The sequence below is a fragment of the Primulina tabacum genome, chromosome 7, assembly GCF_025594145.1.
Source record: "Primulina tabacum isolate GXHZ01 chromosome 7, ASM2559414v2, whole genome shotgun sequence".
Classification (NCBI taxonomy): Eukaryota; Viridiplantae; Streptophyta; class Magnoliopsida; order Lamiales; family Gesneriaceae; genus Primulina; species Primulina tabacum.
In genome coordinates, this window is record NC_134556.1 from 37,519,833 (window position 1) to 37,539,775 (window position 19,943).

The 19,943-nt window shown below is 34.3% G+C and overlaps 2 protein-coding genes across 4 annotated transcripts; both read left to right on the forward strand.

Annotated features, from left to right (window-relative positions):
* The first annotated feature begins 5,762 nt into the window (after window positions 1-5,762).
* Window positions 5,763-7,190, forward strand: LOC142550952 (1-aminocyclopropane-1-carboxylate oxidase 5-like). Its single transcript, XM_075660001.1, has 3 exons — window positions 5,763-5,934; window positions 6,025-6,260; window positions 6,350-7,190. Exons 1-3 carry the CDS (start codon window positions 5,833-5,835, stop codon window positions 6,963-6,965), a joined length of 954 nt encoding a protein of 317 aa, XP_075516116.1. The 5' UTR covers window positions 5,763-5,832; the 3' UTR covers window positions 6,966-7,190.
* An 804-nt stretch (window positions 7,191-7,994) lies between these two features.
* Window positions 7,995-11,921, forward strand: LOC142551686 (carbon catabolite repressor protein 4 homolog 5-like). Of its 3 annotated transcripts, XR_012821607.1 has the most exons (3): window positions 7,995-8,190; window positions 9,433-11,659; window positions 11,775-11,921. XR_012821607.1 is itself a non-coding variant. In XM_075661059.1 (2 exons), the coding sequence occupies exon 2, from the start codon at window positions 9,472-9,474 to the stop codon at window positions 10,834-10,836; it is 1,365 nt and encodes a 454-aa protein (XP_075517174.1). In that variant the 5' UTR covers window positions 7,995-8,276; window positions 9,433-9,471; the 3' UTR covers window positions 10,837-11,908. The 3 variants fall into 3 exon arrangements, 2 of the variants coding, with proteins under 2 accessions (XP_075517174.1, XP_075517173.1); XM_075661059.1 differs by having other exon boundaries at window positions 7,995-8,276; window positions 9,433-11,908; XM_075661058.1 differs by having other exon boundaries at window positions 9,433-11,908.
* The last annotated feature ends 8,022 nt before the right edge of the window (window positions 11,922-19,943 follow it).

Consider the following 19,943-nt stretch of genomic DNA (forward strand, 5'->3'; position numbering starts at 1 on the left):
TATATCCTAGGATGATTAATCTCTGACAATATTATACTTAGTTTTGAGATGCTTCATTTGATCCGAAGTCTGGAAAGCGGGAAAGAAGAGCTATATAGATTTAAAGTTAGATATGAGTAAAGCTTATGACCGAGTCGAGTGGAGGATTTATTTAAAGAATTGTGCACCAAATGAGTTTCGCTCCTACATGGGCTGAGAAGGTGATGAGATGTGTCTGATATCAATGAACTAGTGGTGGACAACATAAAGACAATGCTAGTTGTTCCTGTCGTGCAATATCATGAATTGTACTTGGGCCTCACCATTTTCTCTATAAGAAACAAGAATCTTCACTTTCAATATCTTGTGGGTAGGGCAATGAAACGAATGCAGGAATGGGGAAGGAAAACCTTTTCGGCTGGGGGGCAAGGAGACTTTGATAAAATCCGTGATTTAGTCGATCCCTACTTGATTCCACATTTCGAAATCAATCTGTGAGGAGATTGAGAAAAAATATTCAAACTTGTATAGATGACGGAAAAAAAGATGCATCTCTGCAAAGCCAAAATGTATGAGAGAGATGAGATTTCGCCATCTCGAGGCTTTTAAACAAGCACTTCTAGCTAAAGAAATTTAGCGTATTGTAGTCAACCCTAACTCGCTGCTTGCTCGGGTTCTTAAATCAAGGCACTTTTTTCACCAAGATGTTATGGATGCCTCTCTGGGAAGTAATCCATCATACATGTGGATATCGTTATTGTGAAGTCGTTCTCTATTGGAAAAAGAGTTTGCACGAGCACGTGGGAAATGACGAGCGTATTACTACATATGGAACTCGTTGAGTGCCTGGGCTGGGAACACTAACTCCTACCTCGCAAAATCAAACGAACCCTAACACGATAAGCACTTTTATCCATATGACCAATGAAAAATGAGCAATTGATCTTAAAAATTAAAAATTAAAGATTTAAAATGAGTTTATAATGGACTTACAATGAACTTCTATAGTGGGTTAATCGTTTTCGTAATGCGAGGAAGAATACAAAATATTTGTTACAGGGGTCCATTGTATAGTCAAGCATGCACAAACCCGAGCTCTGGGCGTGATAGTTGGTGCACAACCTCTTTCCCTCTCACATGGCTTCCCACGTACTGGAAATTCCCGTCTCTCCTTTGAGACGTGGACTTTCGGCTACTGGGTTTTTGATACTAAATGCTAATACTCGGTCAAGTACGAATACAAGGCTGTGATTGGTTTCTATAAAACCCTTGCCCATACCTCGGATATGCACTTGCAAAGCTGGTGGAAATTTATATGGGCCTTATCGATCCCTCCGAAAGTATGAATCTTCTGGTGGCGAGCCTTTGTACCACGTTATTCCAACATCTGTAAACTTAATGGCGCACCATGTCTTGGTATCCGAGGCTCGTTCACTACGTTAGTTCGGTTATGACTCTACAAGCCATGCTTTGTTTTCATGCCAAGTCATTAAATCTTGTTGGAAGGGAACTGATCAGTTTTGCCACTCATGAAATTGGTAATGCCATTGGAGATGTTCGACGTCTTCACGTGGATGAAGATAAACTGAGCACGAAGGACTTTGAATTATTTGCTATGTGCACATTCGCGATTTGGAACGGGAGACTTAAATTGGTACACAACAAAGTTGTAAGGGGTATGAAGATTAATGCAGATTGGAGCGAGACATTGCTGCGTAAATTCAGGAAACTCGACTTTAGCTCTTAAAATCACCGGGAAGTGGCAGCCCACTCCCTCCCAGCGAACCTGGATATATAGCACCATCAATTGACAAGTTAAGATTGGAGGTCGACGCGGCTTACAATGAAAACTTCAACAACTATGGAATCTTAGGAGTCGAACGCAACCATGAGGGACAACACGTGCTTGAGTTTGGGAAAAAAATCGACAAACCACTCTGTTGCCTACGCTGAACTTTGTGCGATTGACGGTGAGATCAAAATAACAAGGGAAACCAACGTACATATTCACCAAATTACCCCGGTCTCTCTACTAACAGTGCAAGCAATTACACGACCAAACAATGATCTTACCCATGTTTCACTATTGCGGTGGAAATCAGAGGCCTCCTAGATCGTCAATGCACGTCGGTATTGAGCCATATTGCTATCGACTAATGCAATTCCATATTCGCTGGCTTCTTTTGTTATTTCTTCTCCTTTTTTTGTTTGGGAGATTGAGAATTTTATTAGTTGGCTGATGATAAATCTTGTAATCATGGGTCTTGATCATATTTCATAATAATACCAGTTTCAGTGTTAAAAAAAATTTAATGTTAATCGTTGCACTATGCCTAACCTTTTAAACTTGTACACAATAGATGAACAATTAATTCAAAACTATATATTATTTAAAAAATATATAATAGAATGTCGTTAAACACGACGCCAAATACTCATATTTGATATTATAAAATTATCAACCAATTAATTAGATCGATAATCGAAATATTATGGAATTTTTTGTAGAGCCATAAATAAAACATTTATTTTTAATAAATGAAACATTTAATTTTTTAAAATTTTAAAGCAATATATTTTATGATTATTATTTTTTAAAAAATTAATGTCTTGAGAATAACACCACGTGTCAGCAGCATGTGGGTTGACAGTTAATGGAAGACTTTTTCCCTTGTATTACTTATTACAGCCTCGGCTCATATTTATATTAATTTAACTTAATTTTGATCTTCTAAATTAACAAAAAATATTTGGCACTCATCGACTGCGGTGAAGATGACAGCTGCCATTTGTTTTAAAATTATTTTTTTTAATAAAAAACAAATAATTTATTTAAATTTCCATTTTACATGTTTTGAATCTAAATTTAAATATATCGAAATTAAAATTTTCATTAGGGGAGAACATAAGCTTTCTAGTGCTCTATCTTGCATTATAATGATGAAATATTCAAAAGAATTTTATAACTAATTATAAATACCACTCACTTTGCCTGAATTAGTCGTAAATAATTTAATAACATTGATAATTATTTGCATTATATATATATATATTTATGAAATGAGTCGTCAACATGAATAAAAATATATGAAAATTATTGCAACGCCAGTCGTGTACCTTTGACGTACTAATCACTAAACAATGTTTAATTAGGTGTAATTCTCGCAAAGTGGCATGATTTGATTTGTCGAATGAAATATTAATTATCTGTAATTATTAATTAAACAAAAAGTCAGCCGCCCAAAACAAGAGAAGATTCTATGTAGTTTATGTTGGAAAATCAAGATCTTGTGTAAGACCATCACTCCATCCAATTACACGTCTACGTTAATTTACGGGAATTAAATGCAATCAATAAACCGAAAATCAAATTTTAAGTTTGAATACTTGATGGATCAAACTCAAAACGAGATAAGTTATTCGACATAAAAAAAACTAGGCTAAAGCTTATAGACAAAAACTTGTGTGAGACGGTCTTACGAATTGTATTTTGTGAGACAGATATTTTATTTATGAAAAAATATTACTTTTTATGATAAGAGTATTACTTTTTGTTGTTAATATCGGTATGATTGATCCATATCACAGATAAAGATTCGTGAGACATTCTCACAAAAGACCTACTCAAACTTATGTGAGACGGCTTCACGGGTCGTATTTTGTGAGACAGATATCTTATTTGAGTCATATATGAAAAATTATTAATTTTTATGCTAAGAGTATTAATTTTTCTTGTGAATATCGGTATGGTTGACCAGTCTCACAAATAAAGATTCGTGATATCGTCTCACAAAAGACCTACTCAAAAAACTAACTTCGGTTTTTTAAAATATCATACATTATTCTCGTGAAAAAGGTATACACTAAATTCGATTTTTTTGTGGTGACGAGTGCATGTTGTCAAAGAATTCAATAATTTTCAATTACAATAAACTATTTGATGTCAATGACCTATAGTTAATTTGACATCGAACCTAAATTTGAGACGAAATCTTCATATTCGAGACTTAATTATAACGATAACTCACCAACTCAAAAATAAGAATATAAAGCATTTGACCATTTACATGTACCAATAAACAACGTGCCCTCATCTTATGACATAAAATCAAGAAACCGACTATTTGTACAATAAGATATGTAGTTAAATTACAGGTTATATCACATTAATGTAACCGTGTAACAGTTTTAATTTCTATTAAAAATACAAATAAGCTGGCGATGTCGTGGGTTTAAAATCAAGATTAGAACGATAACTTTGTTTATCCTCAAGTAATCATACCGTAACCCTCAATATGCGTGCACATTAATTTTATTTGTTGCATAGTCATTATATTCGAAAGTCAAAGGGGAAGTAATAATATGAAGTAAAAAATTTAGAGTCAACGTAATTAATGTTTTACTCGAAGCATATTTAAATCCGGGTGGTCGTACGTATATGTGTTGTACGCGTATGTATTATTTAAGTTATCCTAGATTAATTACGTTTGAATAATAATAATCATATATCTTCACGATTATATGATATCGTTCATTTTAAGCTTAAGCAGTCATATATTTGCTTTTAAACTTTGTCCAAAAGATCCCATAGCAATGGACGTGTCATTCCATCTTGTTAACTCATAATCTTTCTTATGTATTTACGACGTGTGATTTTGATTGAATTCGATCCCCACTATTATCGTTAGATTAAATATTATTTCATGATTAAGATATTTGAAGAGATCAATATGTGACTATGTGAGATGATCGGATGACATGGATGTGAAATATGAGTTATAAGCATTTTTTTAACTGAGATAAGAATTTTGTCATAATTGAGTTTCTAACTTAAATCTAGTCACAATCTAATGTGAAGACTCCCCTATACATATTTTCTTATAAAAAGAAAATGAGAAAAACTTGTGTGAGACGGTCTCACATGTCATATTTTGTGAGACGGATATCTTATTTGGGTCATCCATGAAAAAATATTATTTTTTATGCTAAGAATATTATTTTTTATTGTGAATATCGGTAGGGTTGACCCGTCTCATAAATAAAGATTCGTGAGACCGTCTCACAAAAGACCTACTTAAAGAAAATATTGTAATACGATATACGCCACTACCATGGCACATTCAATCAATTCCGGCACACGATCTTCTTCAATTATATTTGTAAACATAAAATACAGAGAACTTAAAAATGCATACAAAAAATCCTAAATTTGTGGGTAAAAAAAAATGCTCCAAAAAATCCCACTATAATCACATAAAGAAATCCCTAAACTCCATGCACCTCTTCCCTTTCGTTTCATATATCAGAAAAAATATTATAGGAGCTGAAGGTGTGCAGTAGGCACCATTGAAACTGGAATTGACATCGTAACCTGATTCCATTGAAACTGGAGTTGACATTGCAGATTATTGTTTACGATCAAACCCCAATAATTAATCTCTCAACGTTGACATTTTTTTAGCTAATTGCGTCAAGCTCATGCAAATAATACTGATCAATCAAAATTAAAAATGAGATTCCAGGTACATATATATAACCTAAGCAAGAATGCTTCTGTTGTGGGGTGTATTTTATATATATAAATGCAAAATTTTGACCTTAACGATTTTTGACATTGTGTCGCCGCCCATTCCATTACCGTAACGGATACCTTAATACTAAAATAAAATAACGTGACACGGAAATAAATTAATAAATACAAAAGCGTTGACGGAATTCTTGGGTATTGCTGCAATATAAATAGGCCAACATGCAGAGTTCTTAAGCACCAGATTAAGCATTCTTAGAACTGCAAATTAACTGCAAGAAATCTGAAGAATTAGATCTATATTAATTATATTTATAAATTTTTCCATGGCGATCCCTGTAATCGATTTCTCAAAACTCAATGGAGACGAGAGATCCAAAACCCTGGGTCAGATTGCCAATTGCTGCGAAGACTGGGGATTCTTTCAGGTACTGATTTCTTTAATCTAGAATTATAACATTTTAGGGGAGCAATATATTTCGAAAAGTATTTAATTAATCATATGCACTTGGGAACAGTTGATAAACCATGGAATCTCTGAGGATCTCCTGGATAGGGTGAAAAAGGTTGCATCTGAGTGCTACAAGTTTGAAAGAGAGCCCAGCTTCAAGAGTTCGAAACCGGTGAATCTGCTGAAGGAATTGGTTGAGAAGAAAAGCGATGGAAGTTTAGTAGAAAGTGTTGATTGGGAGGATGTGTTCTTGCTCTCAGATGATAATTATGGTGAATGGCCTTCAAAAACATCTGGTTTCAAGTAAGTTATAGTTGATAAGCTGTTCTTGGAAGTAAATAACTTTTCTGAGATCCGAGGTAATAATTTTGAATATATATTACAATTACCAGGGAAACCATGAAGGAATACAGAGCTGAACTGAAGAAACTCGCGATGGAAGTGATGGAAGTGATGGACGAGAACTTAGGCCTTCCAAAAGGGTACATCAACAAGGCGTTCAACGGTGGAGAAGAAGAGGAAGAGAAGTCCGCCTTTTTCGGGACGAAGGTGAGCCACTACCCACCTTGCCCACGCCCAGATAAGGTGAACGGCCTCCGAGCTCACACGGATGCAGGAGGCGTGATCTTACTCTTCCAAGACGACGTAGTGAACGGCCTTCAAATCCTGAAAGACGGGGTTTGGATCGACGTGCAGCCGGTAAAAAACGCCATAGTGATCAACACTGGTGATCAGATTGAAGTGTTGAGCAATGGCAAGTACAAGAGTGTCTGGCATCGGGTTTTGGCGTTACCGGAGGGGAACAGGAGATCAATTGCCTCGTTTTACAACCCATCTTTTAAGGCCACCATCGAACCTGCAAAGGAATTGGTGCAGGCGGAGAAGAAATTACAAGTGGAGATTTCGGCCAAGTATCCTAAGTTTGTATTTGGGGACTACATGTCTGTTTATGCGGAACAAAAGTTCTTGCCTAAGGAGCCAAGGTTCCAAGCTGTGAAAGCAATCTAAGGAGGCCTTGACCAAATTCAATCAAATGTACTCGTAAATCATAGAGTTTAATTTTTTCTCGTTCTTGATTTTTGGTTGTGTGAAATTAAGTGAAAAAGTTGTATCTTCAAAGTTATTGAATGTTTGTGAATCTTCTTCTTCCTTTTTCCGGCCTTTTCTTGATTAGGAGTTGGCGGTTGGAATGAAATTGTCCTCTTGCTTAATTGAAGAATGAAGCTTTTTCTAGCTAGGCTTGTTCTTTGGTTTCATGCATGTTGCCATGGTACTCTCAACATTCTTATTCTTATTATTTTGATTTCGGATACACAAAAAGTTATTGAAAAAGGTACATATATGTGTTAGTAATTTTTGTGGATTTAAAGATAGTACTCGATTATTTAATCTCAAAATAAATGTTGACCTAAAAAAATGATCAATGAAATACACACACATATATATATAGACGTTCAAACACGAAAAAAAGTGTATATATGTGTGTGTGTTCAAAAAACGAAAAAAGAGAGAGATAGATCGACGGTTGTTTCACCTTTCGAATTCAATCTATTTTTGGTGATATGTTGATGCACTTAATCAATATCAGTATACTTAAAAGAGCTAATTGCATCGATACCTCTTGTATAAAATAAAATAATAAAAAAAAACATCCTATGTAAAATTAATGGTATTTTAGACCACAATTTTAAAAAATCAGACATAAAACTTCGTACCAGATATGGTAAATGTGTCGGAGTTTATTTGAGTTTCAAAAGATCAAGGATATATTACAAAATTAGTGATAAACCATTGAGTTTATTAGAACATAAAATGTTATTCCATCTTGTTATAAAAAGATTGCACGTAAATTTTTAAAAATAATTTTCTCGTATACATTGAAATACTAAAGAGATGGATCAAGCATTATAACTCGGGATTTATCGACTTGATGTTATGAATGCTTAACTTAAAAAAAAAATTTACCCCTTAAAAAAATGTTAAATATAATTTTTACGAAATTCATATTTAAATTTCTTCATATATAAAAATGGCGATGGTCTCCTCTGAGGGTTTTCTAGTTGGCGTCAGAAGTCAGAGGTTGTCTTCGGGACATTGTTCTAGCACTGTGAAAACACGTTTTGTGGTTTAAGTCGTGTGTTATGTAATATGGAATGCTAGTCTCCTGGTACGGTTCAAGCTAAGGCCCGAAGTTCCCAAATTCTGTCGGACGCTAAATCAGATTACTGCTTTGGTGAGTCTCGGTCGTTTTCAATACTTTCCTGTGAGATTCACAATTTTACGGTTGTTGATGGGATTGTAGATTACAGATCGAACATAGTAAGTTTCGATCCTAAATTGAACGTATTTAGGCGCAAACGTGTTTCTTATTACTTGTCTTTTGAATTGAGATGGCGTTTACGGAATGATGTTTGAATTTTAATCTTGGTGTAATTTGCTCAGTATAATACTCTTAGTTTTTTTTTTCCCTTGGCGGAGTTTTCGTGGAAGATTTCTGTGGCTGGTGATATTAACTATAGTGATTACATGCTATTTTCTGGTAGTATAAAGGTTTGATGTTAACAAGACGTTGGCTCCTAGTATATCGAAGTTGGTGTTAGTCAGGGCAGAATTAGGAATGAAGTCGAGGGGTGAATGTTTGATTGAGCTTCTTTTGGGGATGGAAAGATTGATTAACTTTGAAGGTTGAATATTTCCTTTGATGTGATGGCTGTGGAGCTAATGTTAAGAAGTTTCTTACATCTTGTAGTTAATAATTATGATTGCCTTCGACAGTCCTTTGGGGAAAAAATATTGTTAATTGTGATATGTAATTTGCGTTATCTGTTTGTTATTCAAACTTAACTTCTACAACAAGAACGAAAACTGTTTATTCAGCATTCATATTTTTATGCATTTCTTAATTCTTAATTCAACCTCCTTTCATGAGGAATGTTGCCAACGAGAATCAGCTGTAGCAGGAATAAAAAAAAAGTTCTAAAATTTTATTATTTTACTTTTGTCGTAATTTTCTTCTCTAGTTAGGGCACTGTATTAACTGTCCTTGTGCATGATATTCCAACTCTGTGGACTGTGCATGCCTCTACTATGATGTTTTTTCTCCAATTTTTTGAATCTAGAAAACGTGTGGCAACAAAAGTCGATTGGGCCTAATAAGCACCAATATTCTTTTTAAATTATCTCTTTACCTTCTTATCTCAAAGCTCGAAAGTATGCCAAGTGAACTAGTTTTCTAATATGCAGTACACAGTGCCCCCAATATTCAAAAAGCAATCATTTGAGTGATCAGCGATAATCTGATAGTTAATGAAATGTGTGAACTGATGACTCACTCAACTTTTAGCCTCCATCTTTTTTGGCTCAGCTATTATTACAGAAGCAATTAGCTGATCATCACTGCTGGCTCTGTTTATCATTGCGCTTGTATCATATAATGGTAATGTATTACCTTTCTATCTTGTTGAGCTATGTACAGATCCATCTAGAAGCCGACAAATTCCAAACAATTTGAGTAATGGGTCATAACAGCATCAATCTTACTCTACCTGTGGAGCAGTCTAGTTTCCTTCTTCCTAACTCTTCAAGAAAAGATTATCACCACCGCCACCACAAAAGAAGCAGAAAGAAACAAAAGGTTTTAGCTCTAGAAACCGAAACCCACTTTCATATTCAAACCCGACAACCTGGTTCCTTCCAAAAATTTCGTTCTTATACACACAGGCATACTGTTTCCAACACTGTCGGGAAGTGGCAAGACAGAAACTGCAGAAAATCAGGGAAAACATTTAATCACCGCAAGTGGACAAGCTCTAATCTTGATATATCAAATTACAGCGATAAGATTGTTCTTGTATCATATAATATTCTTGGTGTTGACAATGCGGCAAAACATCCAGAATTGTACAGGGATGTATCTCCAAAATATTTGGATTGGGAATTTCGGAAAAAACTATTGTGTAAAGAAGTCATAGGTTACCAACCAAGTATCTTGTGTTTTCAGGAGGTGGATCACTTTGATGATCTGAATGATCTTTTTGGGAAAAATGGCTTCAAAGGTGTACACAAGGCTCGTACAGGTGAAGCATGTGATGGATGTGCCATATTTTGGAAAACTGAGCAGTTTGCCCTATTGCATGAAGAGAGCATAGATTTCCAGAGGTTTGGACTTCGTAATAATGTTGCACAATTATGTGTTTTAAAGATTAATCAAACTGGGCCTAGCGGTGATGATATTACAGAATCTCCGAGTGATATAGCCTCTCCAAGCTTAGTGATTGGAAACATACACGGCCTCTACAATCCTAAACGCGGAGATATCAAACTGGGGCAGATGCGAATTTTTCTTCGGAGGGCTTATGAATTATCACAAGAATGGGGATCTATACCAGTTGTGATTGTTGGGGACCTGAATAGTTTACCCCAAAGTGCAATGTATAAGTTTCTGGCTTCATCAGAGTTGCATACCCAACAACATGATCGAAGAAAGATATCTGGCCAAATTTGTCCATCCGAACATGCAGAATCCCAAGTTTGGAGAAATCATGTTTGGAGATGGACTCGTGAAGAATTAATGCTGGCTACTGGTTCGAGAAACAGATACCTAAGGCATCCTTTAAAGCTCTCCAGTGCTTATGCTAAAATTCCTGGAAGTTTCAAGTACAGGGATAAAGTTGGAGAACCTCTGGCAACATCGCACCATTCCATGTTCACTGGAACAGTTGACTACATATGGCATACTTCGGACCTTGCTCCTGTTAGAGTTCTTGAAACTTTGCCTATGCACACGTTAAAGAAAACAGGAGGTCTTCCTAGTAAGGAATGGGGTAGTGACCATCTTGCACTTGTATGTGAGCTTGCTTTTGTCAATGATGGTAATTAGTTTCAGCTGAAAGGCAACACCATATTTATTGCAAGATCTGGTGTTCCATGAAGATACAATGTGATACGTTGCAAATTCCAAATTTGGTCCCTGGCTAGTTTTGATTCTTTTAAGTTATAACAAAGGTGTTGTTTCAGGAGAGAATTTGTAGGTACATCAGTTGGTATCTTGTGACGCTTGTAGAGGTTTTATGGTTGTGCCTTCTCGTTTCTGCATACAAGGTCAACAGATCAAGATGCTGACAAAAAGCGAATCTAAAATTCAAAGGTTCCGAGTAAAAAGAGGACCTGCTTTTCGAAAGCACCCTTTTCTCCTATTATTAATATTTGTTCTAGTTTCTTGGTACATACTTCCTAGGTAATAGATATATAAGTTACCCATTCATGCATTCAACTGGAAGAACATCAGGTACTTTTTAAATGATGAAAACAGATTTAATGGCAAGGGGGTTCAAATTTATATTTATTTTGTATTTTGAATTTCTGTACATGACCTTGGAAAGCTAGTGGAATACAGGACATTTTTGGTTTTCAAATCTAATCATCGGGAGCCACTAAAGCTTGGCATAGCTCTTGATCCGTCATTTGTAGACATGCTATTATTTAACGATGTTTGAAATGAATGGTGGCTAAGAGGCAATGGTGGTTCTGACATTCGTGGGATGTCAATATCACCTTCAAGCATCTTCAGAGCATCGGCAATTGTCGGTCTGAATGACACCATTACGTGAGCACTGAGAATTCCTATGAGCACGAATCTCTCAGTGACTCCCTTTGGCCCGTCATTTCTTATTGATGCATGAAATATATCGCACCCAAGCCCAGTCAGTGATCAAATTTTTCGGAGATTCGGATGTATCTAGCACCCTCCTCCCGCTCATAATTCAAGAATCAAAATTCCAAAGTTGTAAACTTCGTTTTTGTCTGTTATTGTCATAGAGGGCGTATTCTAGTGCAAGATATCCACGTGCCTGCAACCCTTGTGGTAAGATGATATTGTCCCTCTGTGCTCTGCTTAGTTAGCTAAACCCAAATCCACGACTCTTGCTTTCATATCCACGTGCCTGCAACTCTTGCTAAACCCAAATCTGCAACTCTTGCTTCGTAATATTTTTTGAACAATATTATTTATTGTATGATAAACAAAATAGTATATTTATTTTTAATTAGTCAACCGAAATAAAAAAATCATTTAACGACACGAGAGATTATCACAAATGACATAAAAAAATTATAATTATTTAAAATTATTGATATAATAAAATATAATTTATAATGACTCAAACACTAATATTTTTTGATTTGTAACAATTAATTATATAAAATAACAATTCGTGTGTTTCGCACGTACGAAACAGTATAAACATATTGATAAAAGTTTCAAATATACGTATGTATAAATTACGAAGTGGTGGAACTTTTCATTGTGGTACACAGCTTTATATGTGTTGGATAAATGATTGAGATTATATATAAAAGGCAAAGGGACAACCTGCAATAGCCTGGAGATTCAAGTTGCTGAGACAATATGCGTTGTCTAGTCATTCTGCATTGGGGAAAACAATATTTTTCCAAAATTAACTTTTGTCCATTTAAAAATTTACAGCCCTAAATTGTATTTGACTCTTGATTCTTCTGCTTTCCTTAAGTAAAATTTGTATTTACATCTTTTTTTATTATTATCATATTATCTAATTAACCGTGTTGTGGTTCGTTAAATCACATAAAATATAAAATTTATTTCTTGGGAACCGTGACTAAGTCTATATGTTTGATTTTATTTTCGAAACTTTTATATATATACATAATTTGTATCATAAAAGTTGTTTGTGTTTCTGTACCGAAATTTAAAGCGATGAGGTTGTAATCGTATTTTAGTTTTTTGACTGCTTATGAATTAAGTTTATTAAAATAATGCTGCTGTTTATTTATCTGTAAAATTAAATTAGGTAAACTTGTTTTTTGTTTTATTTTTGTATTTTGGATATCTACGTTTTCAAATTTTAGTTTTATTATTATTATTTTTGTTGTGAAAAAGTAAAAATTTATGGTAAAAAGTAAAAATCTCAAACTCTCAAAATTTACCAAACTACACACTTTATAATATTTTTCTCTCTACTCAATTGTGATTTTCTTCATAAATGAGAGATCTATTTATAGGAAATCTTTACAAATAATCCAAAAATAAAGTACATCATTACCTACATCATCACACACTAATTTTCAATATTTACAACTCTTATTTTCAACATTCAAATATTCAACATTCAAATATTCAATACACACATTTTAAATATTATTTTCCAATACTCCCCCTTGTGATGATGATCATGATACGATGATGTCTTCATTACGTGTTTTTGTACTGCCTCGTTAAAAACCTTACTTGGAAAAACCCATTAGGATAAAAACCATAGTAAGGGAAAAAGAGTGCAGTCACGTAAACTCTCCCTAATGTTGACATGAACAATTCTTCACAAATTTCGTAGATTGCGCATCCCAATATTATATATGTGCTTTCTGAATATTGACGTAGGAAGTGCCTTTGTGAAGAGATCTGATGAGTTTTTACTTGATTGAATGTGACGAACATCAATACATTTATTCTTCTCAAGCTTCTTGGTGAATGCGAAGAACTTAGGAGGAATATGTTTAGTTCTGTCGCTTTTTATGTATCCTTCTTTCATTTGAGCAACACATGCAGCATTATCTTCATATAGTATCACAGGCTTCTCGTCGAATGATAATCCGCATGAGATTTGGATATGTTGGGTCATTGATTTTAACCACACACATTCACGACTTGCTTCATGTAGTGCAATAATCTCGGCATGATTTGATGAAGTTGTTACGAGCGTTTGTTTCTGTGAACGCCAAGAAACTGCAGTGCCTCCACGAGTAAATACATATCCAGTTTGGGAACGTGCCTTGTGTGGATCAGATAAGTATCCAGCATCAGCATAACCAATTATACTTGGATTAGTATCTTTTGAATATAAAAGTCCCAAGTCTGTCGTTCCTCGTAGATAACGGAATATATGTTTAATTCCGTTCCAATGTCTCTTTGTTGGATATGTGCTAAATCTTGCCAACAAATTTACGGCAAAAGATATATCGGGCCTCGTACAATTTGTAAGATACATAAGGGCACCGATAGCACTTAGATATGGTACTTCTGGACCAAGAATAGCTTCATCATCTTCACATGGTCGGAATGGATCCTTTTCTATGTTTAATGATCTAACAACCATTGGAGTACTTAAAGGATTTGCTTTATCCATATTAAAACGTTTAAGGATCTTTTCTGTATAATTTGTCTGGTGAACAAACATTCCACATTCTTTTTGTTCAATTTGTAAACCCAGACAATACTTGGTTTTTCCAAGATCCTTCATTTCAAATTCTTCCTTCAAGTATGACACAACTTCTTGAATTTCTTTATTCGTTCCAATGATGTTTAAATAATCAACATATATAGCAATAATTACGCATCCGGATGTTGTTTTCTTAATGAAAACACAAGGGCATATTGAATTATTTACATATCCCTTTTTCATCAAGTGATCACTTAGTCGATTATACCACATTCGACCTGATTGCTTTAACCCATATAATGATCTTTGTAATTTCACAGAATAACATTCCCTGGGTTTTGAACTTTGTGCTTCAGGCATCTTAAATCCTTCAGGGATTTTCATATATATATTACTATCAAGTGATCCATATAAGTAAGCTGTAACAACATCCATAAGACGCATTTCTAAATTTTCAGATACCGCCAAGCTAATCAAATACCGAAACGTAATTGCATCCATCACAGGAGAATACGTTTCTTCATAATCAATTCCAGGCCTTTGAGAAAAACCTTGTGCAACAAGTCGAGCTTTATATCTTACTATTTCATTTTTCTCATTTCGCTTTCGAATAAAAACCCATTTGTATCCAACAGGTTTTACACCTTCAGGTGTAAGGACTATAGGTCCAAAAACATTACGTTTATTTAGCGAATTTAATTCAACCTGGATGACATCTTTCCATTTTATCCAATCCTGCCGATTTTTACATTCACCAAAAGATTTTGGTTCATGATCTTCGTTATCATTTATGATGTCGATTGCCACATTATAAGAAAATATATCATCAATTTCATCTATATCTTTTCGGTTCCATATTTTTTCAGTATTAATATAATTGATAGAGATTTCATGATTCTCGTCAGTTTGTGGTTCTGACAGAATATTTTCATCATCATGTGTTTCTTCAGGAACACCATTCTCTATTTTGTGATCATCATGTGTTTCTTCAGAAACGTCATTCTTTATTTTGTGATCATCGTGTTTCTCTATGAATTTTCTTTTTCGAGGATTTTTATCCTTGGAACCGACTGGCCTTCCACGCTTCAGGCGTTTAATGACATCATGAGTATCTTCCATTTGTTTCTTTGGAATTTCAATTCGAGCATGGGCATTTGCAGCATGTATATATGATTTAGTTACCCCTTTTGTGTCAGCAAATGCATCTGGTATTTGATTTGCTATTCTTTGCAAGTGTACAATTTGTTGTACATCTTTTTCACATTGTTTTGTTCTTGGATCCAGATGTAACAATGATGATACATACCATGTAATTTCCTTTTCGGTATGTTTCTGTTCTCCCCCTAACATTGGGAAGATTTCCTCATTAAAATGACAATCAGCAAAACGTGCTGTGAACACGTCGCCTGTCTGAGGTTCAAGATATCGAATGATTGATGGACTATCATAACCGATATAAATTCCAACCTTTCTTTGAGGTCCCATTTTCTTTCGTTGCGGTGGTGCAATAGGCACATACACCATACATCCAAAAATTCTCAGATGAGAAATGTCTGGTTCTTTACCAAATGCAAGCTGCAATGGGGAGTATTTATGATATGCACTTGGTCTGATGCGAATTAATGAAGCAGCGTGTAAAATTGCATGTCCCCATATAGAAATAGGGAGCTTTGTTTTCATAATCATTGGTCTAGCAATCATTTGCAGACGTTTAATCAATGATTCAGCCAATCCATTCTGTGTATGTACATGAACAACAGGATGCTCAACAATGATTCCCATAGACATACAATAATCATTGAAAGTTTGGGAAGTAAATTCACCAGCATTATCAAGTCTAATTTTCTTGATTGTATAATCGGGAAATTGATTCCTCAATTTTATTATTTGAGCAAGTAATCTTGCAAATGCAACATTTCGAGTTGATAATAAACATACATGTGACCATCTGCTGGAGGCATCAATCAATACCATAAAGTATCTGAATGGTCCACATGGTGGATGGATTGGTCCACAAATATCACCCTGAATACGTTCAAGAAACATTGGTGATTCAGTTTGGATTTTGACTGGTGATGGTCTTATAATAAGTTTTCCAAGAGAACATGCTTTACATTGAAACTTATTATTCTGAAAGATCTTCTGGTCTTTCAGTGGATGACCATGTGTATTTTCTATAATTCTTCGCATCATTGTTGAACCAGGGTGTCCCAATCGATCATGCCAATTGGTTAATATCGAAGAATTATCAACTACCATGTTTGATTCAATGAGACTTATATGTGTATAATGCAATCCAGTAGGGAGCATTGGTAGTTTTTCAATCACATATTTCTTTCCTGATTTATATGTGATAAGACACATATATTTCTCATTCCCTTCATTCATTGTTTGAGTATCATACCCATGGGAATATATATCATTAAAACTCAACAAATTTCTTTTCGATTGTGGTGAATATAAAGCATCATTGATCAAAAATTTTGTACCATTAGGTAACAAAAATTGTGCTTTACCACATCCTTTAATCAAGTCTACAGGACCTAATATTGTATTCACCGTTGTTTTTGTTGGTTTTAGTTCCAAGAAATATCTTTTATCTCGGAGGATAGTGTGCGTTGTACCACTATCGGGTATGCAAACTTCAGCTTTGCTCATAGCATTTTCCATATTTGAACTTCAAAAAAATATGCAATGAAATAAATTACTTGCAATATATATTTAAATATAACACAAATCATAATTATACAATAAAACATTATTCTATGAATACATGAAAAATAGATTATTGTACATTTATATTCTACCATTATATTGTTCATTTTCAGAGAAATCGTTGAGAAAATCTGCAGCATCAATATTGTTCATTTCTATCCCACCAACATATTGATCATTTCCAGAGAAATCATTCATAAAATCACCAGCATCAAAATGAGTTGAATCACTCAAACGGTCACTGCGTTCAGTGAAGTTGGTCTCCTTTTCTTTCCCCTTTAATGATTCTTTATAAAGTTTACAAAGGTGCTCAGGGGCTCGACAAACTTTGGACCAATGTCCTGGAGTACCACATCTGTAACAAGAACTTTCATATCTTTTTGAGTGCTTCTCATTAACACTTGTATTCTCATGATGCCTTTTCTGTGGATGGTTTGGGACGTTCTTTTGAGATGAGTTATAAAAATAACTATCTCGATTATTTTCAAAACCACGGCCTTGACCACGACCACGGCCAATTCCACGTCCACGTCCACGTCCACGACCTCGACCTCGACCTCGACCTCGACCAAAACCTTGTCTTTGAATTTGATTTTGGTTTCCAGGTTTAAATTCATTTTTACTTACAGCATTTACTTCTGGAAATGCTGTTGATCCAGTGGGTCGGGGACTGATGATTTCTCATTAATAGCTCGTTGTTTTTTTCCGCCACAAGAAGACAGGCGATGAGTTCAGAATATCTCGCGAATCCACGTACTCTATATTGTTGCTGTAGAGTAATATTTGATGCATGAAACGTGGAAAATGTTTTTTCAAGCATCTCAGATTCTGTGACCTCATGTCCACAAAATTTTAATTGCGAGATTATTCTATACATCGCCGAATTGTAATCACTGACTTTTTTAAAGTCTTGGAATCTCAATGTATTCCATTCATCCCGGGCGGTCGGAAGTATAACTTCTCTTATATGTTCGAATCTTTCTTTTAATCCCTTCCACAAAGCCATGTGATTTTTTTCAGTAAGATATTCACATTTCAATCTATCGTCGAGATGTCGACGCAAAAATATCATGGCTCTTGCCTTTTCTTGTGACGTGCATATGCCATTTTCTTTAATGGTCTCGCTTAGACCCAATGACTCAAGATGCATTTATACATCGAGAGTTCATGGCATATAATTTTTTTCCGTGATATCAAGAGCAATGAATTCGAGTTTTGCCAAGTTTGACATGGTGGTACTAAAAAAAAATTACGATGCATTTTATTAGTTAATGAATATTGCAATACAAAGTAATGGATAAACAACAAGTACAAGTATTTGTAAAAATAAAGAAAACACACGAGGAGGATATTCTCCGATAAATAAAAGACTCGTGAGTATGATAACCAAAATAATTAAAAATAACTTTGAGAAAGTCATCTTCTTTTTTCTTCGAAAAATTTGATGATGAATAATTTTAGAGAAGAAGAGAAAGTTGGAGTGATTGAATGTGTTTGTGAGATGATATTTATAGGGTAAAAACTAGCCGTTTTGTTACCGTTTATGACCGTTGGTGTACAAAAAATAAATGTATGTATTTGTATAATTTTATGGTAATAATATGGTGAATATAATATTAATCATGTTTAAATAATTATGTATATCATATCACATTATTATAATGAGGTGTCGTAAGTTATTTTGTTTAAAAACCTTATAGGCTTTTATACTTGTCGTATCCCTTACCGGGAGTGTGGGATGTCGTCTTAACATCCTCCCAGGATTTATAACAAGTTTTTGAAAAATTTATTTTTATTATTTCTAATAATAATATTATATTATATATTAAATATATACACAATAAATAAATAACAGTAAAATAAATATTATTACTTTTGTTACCTTTTTCTTCTGTTTGGAGCTTGGAAAAATATGAAGGACTTTTAGAGTTTCGTGCTGATAACATGTTGTGAAAAAGTAAAAATTTATGGTAAAAAGTAAAAATCTCAAACTCTCAAAATTTACCAAACTACACACTTTATAATATTTTTCTCTCTACTCAATTGTGATTTTCTTCACAAATGAGAGATCTATTTATAGGAAATCTTTACAAATAATCCAAAAATAAAATACATCATTACCTACATCATCACACACTAATTTTCAATATTTACAACTCTTATTTTCAACATTCAAATATTCAACATTCAAATATTCAATACACACATTTTAAATATTATTTTCCAATAATTTTTATAATTTTAATGATTTTTTATAGGACATTCGGTAGGGATGTAAACGATCCAAACCAAACCAAACAGTATCAGGCTTGAGCTTGGTTTGTTTAAGATTGTTTGAGGCTCGAGCTCGATTCGAGTTTCTATTATCAGGCTCGAGCTTGGTTTGTATTCAAATTACTGAGCTCGAGAAAAGCTCGAGCTCGGCTCGTTAAAAGCTCGTTTAGCATGTTAATCAAGCCAGGCTCGAGTTTGATTCATTAATAGCTTGTTTAGCATGTTTAACAAGCCTGCCTTGAGCTCGTCTCGTTTTCGAGCTCGACAAGCATAGAATTGAGCTCGAGTTTGAGTTTGAATTGAGCTTGTTAAAAATTAAATATATCTATAAACTAATTTTAAATGGGACATAAAAATGTAAATTCATTCATAAATAACCAAAAAGACACAAATAAGAGCTAAAAAACATAAATCAGTATATTATTGAATATTCCAAAATCTTGTTTGCGAGCCACCTAAATGAGCCGAGCTCGAGCTCGCGAGCCTATTATCAAACATGTTTGCGAGCTCACGAGCCAAATATCCTTGGGCTTGAGCTTGGTTTGATTAAATTTTCGAGCTCAAAATCGAGCTTGGGCTTGGTTTGATATGATTAACAAACAAACTCAAACGAGCTTTTTATCGAGCCGAGTTTCGAATAGCTCGCAAACGATTTGGTTCATTGATTCACCGACATCGATATAACGTTGAAGTCATTATACTCTTGATTAAAAATGATTAAATTGTAAAAAAAAAATAGAAATAAAATTTTATAACATATGCGACTATAAAAGCTAAGATAAAATTTTTTCCTTAAATTAGAGAG

Bases quoted from the DNA above. Each gene is read 5' to 3' on its own strand.
- LOC142550952 (XM_075660001.1), top strand. From the start codon at position 5,833: ATGGCGATCCCTGTAATCGATTTCTCAAAACTCAATGGAGACGAGAGA. The intron at 5,935-6,024 runs GTACTGATTTCT...ACTTGGGAACAG, and splicing joins AAGACTGGGGATTCTTTCAG to TTGATAAACCATGGAATCTC. The intron at 6,261-6,349 runs GTAAGTTATAGT...TACAATTACCAG, and splicing joins TCAAAAACATCTGGTTTCAA to GGAAACCATGAAGGAATACA.
- LOC142551686 (XM_075661059.1), top strand. From the start codon at position 9,472: ATGGGTCATAACAGCATCAATCTTACTCTACCTGTGGAGCAGTCTAGT.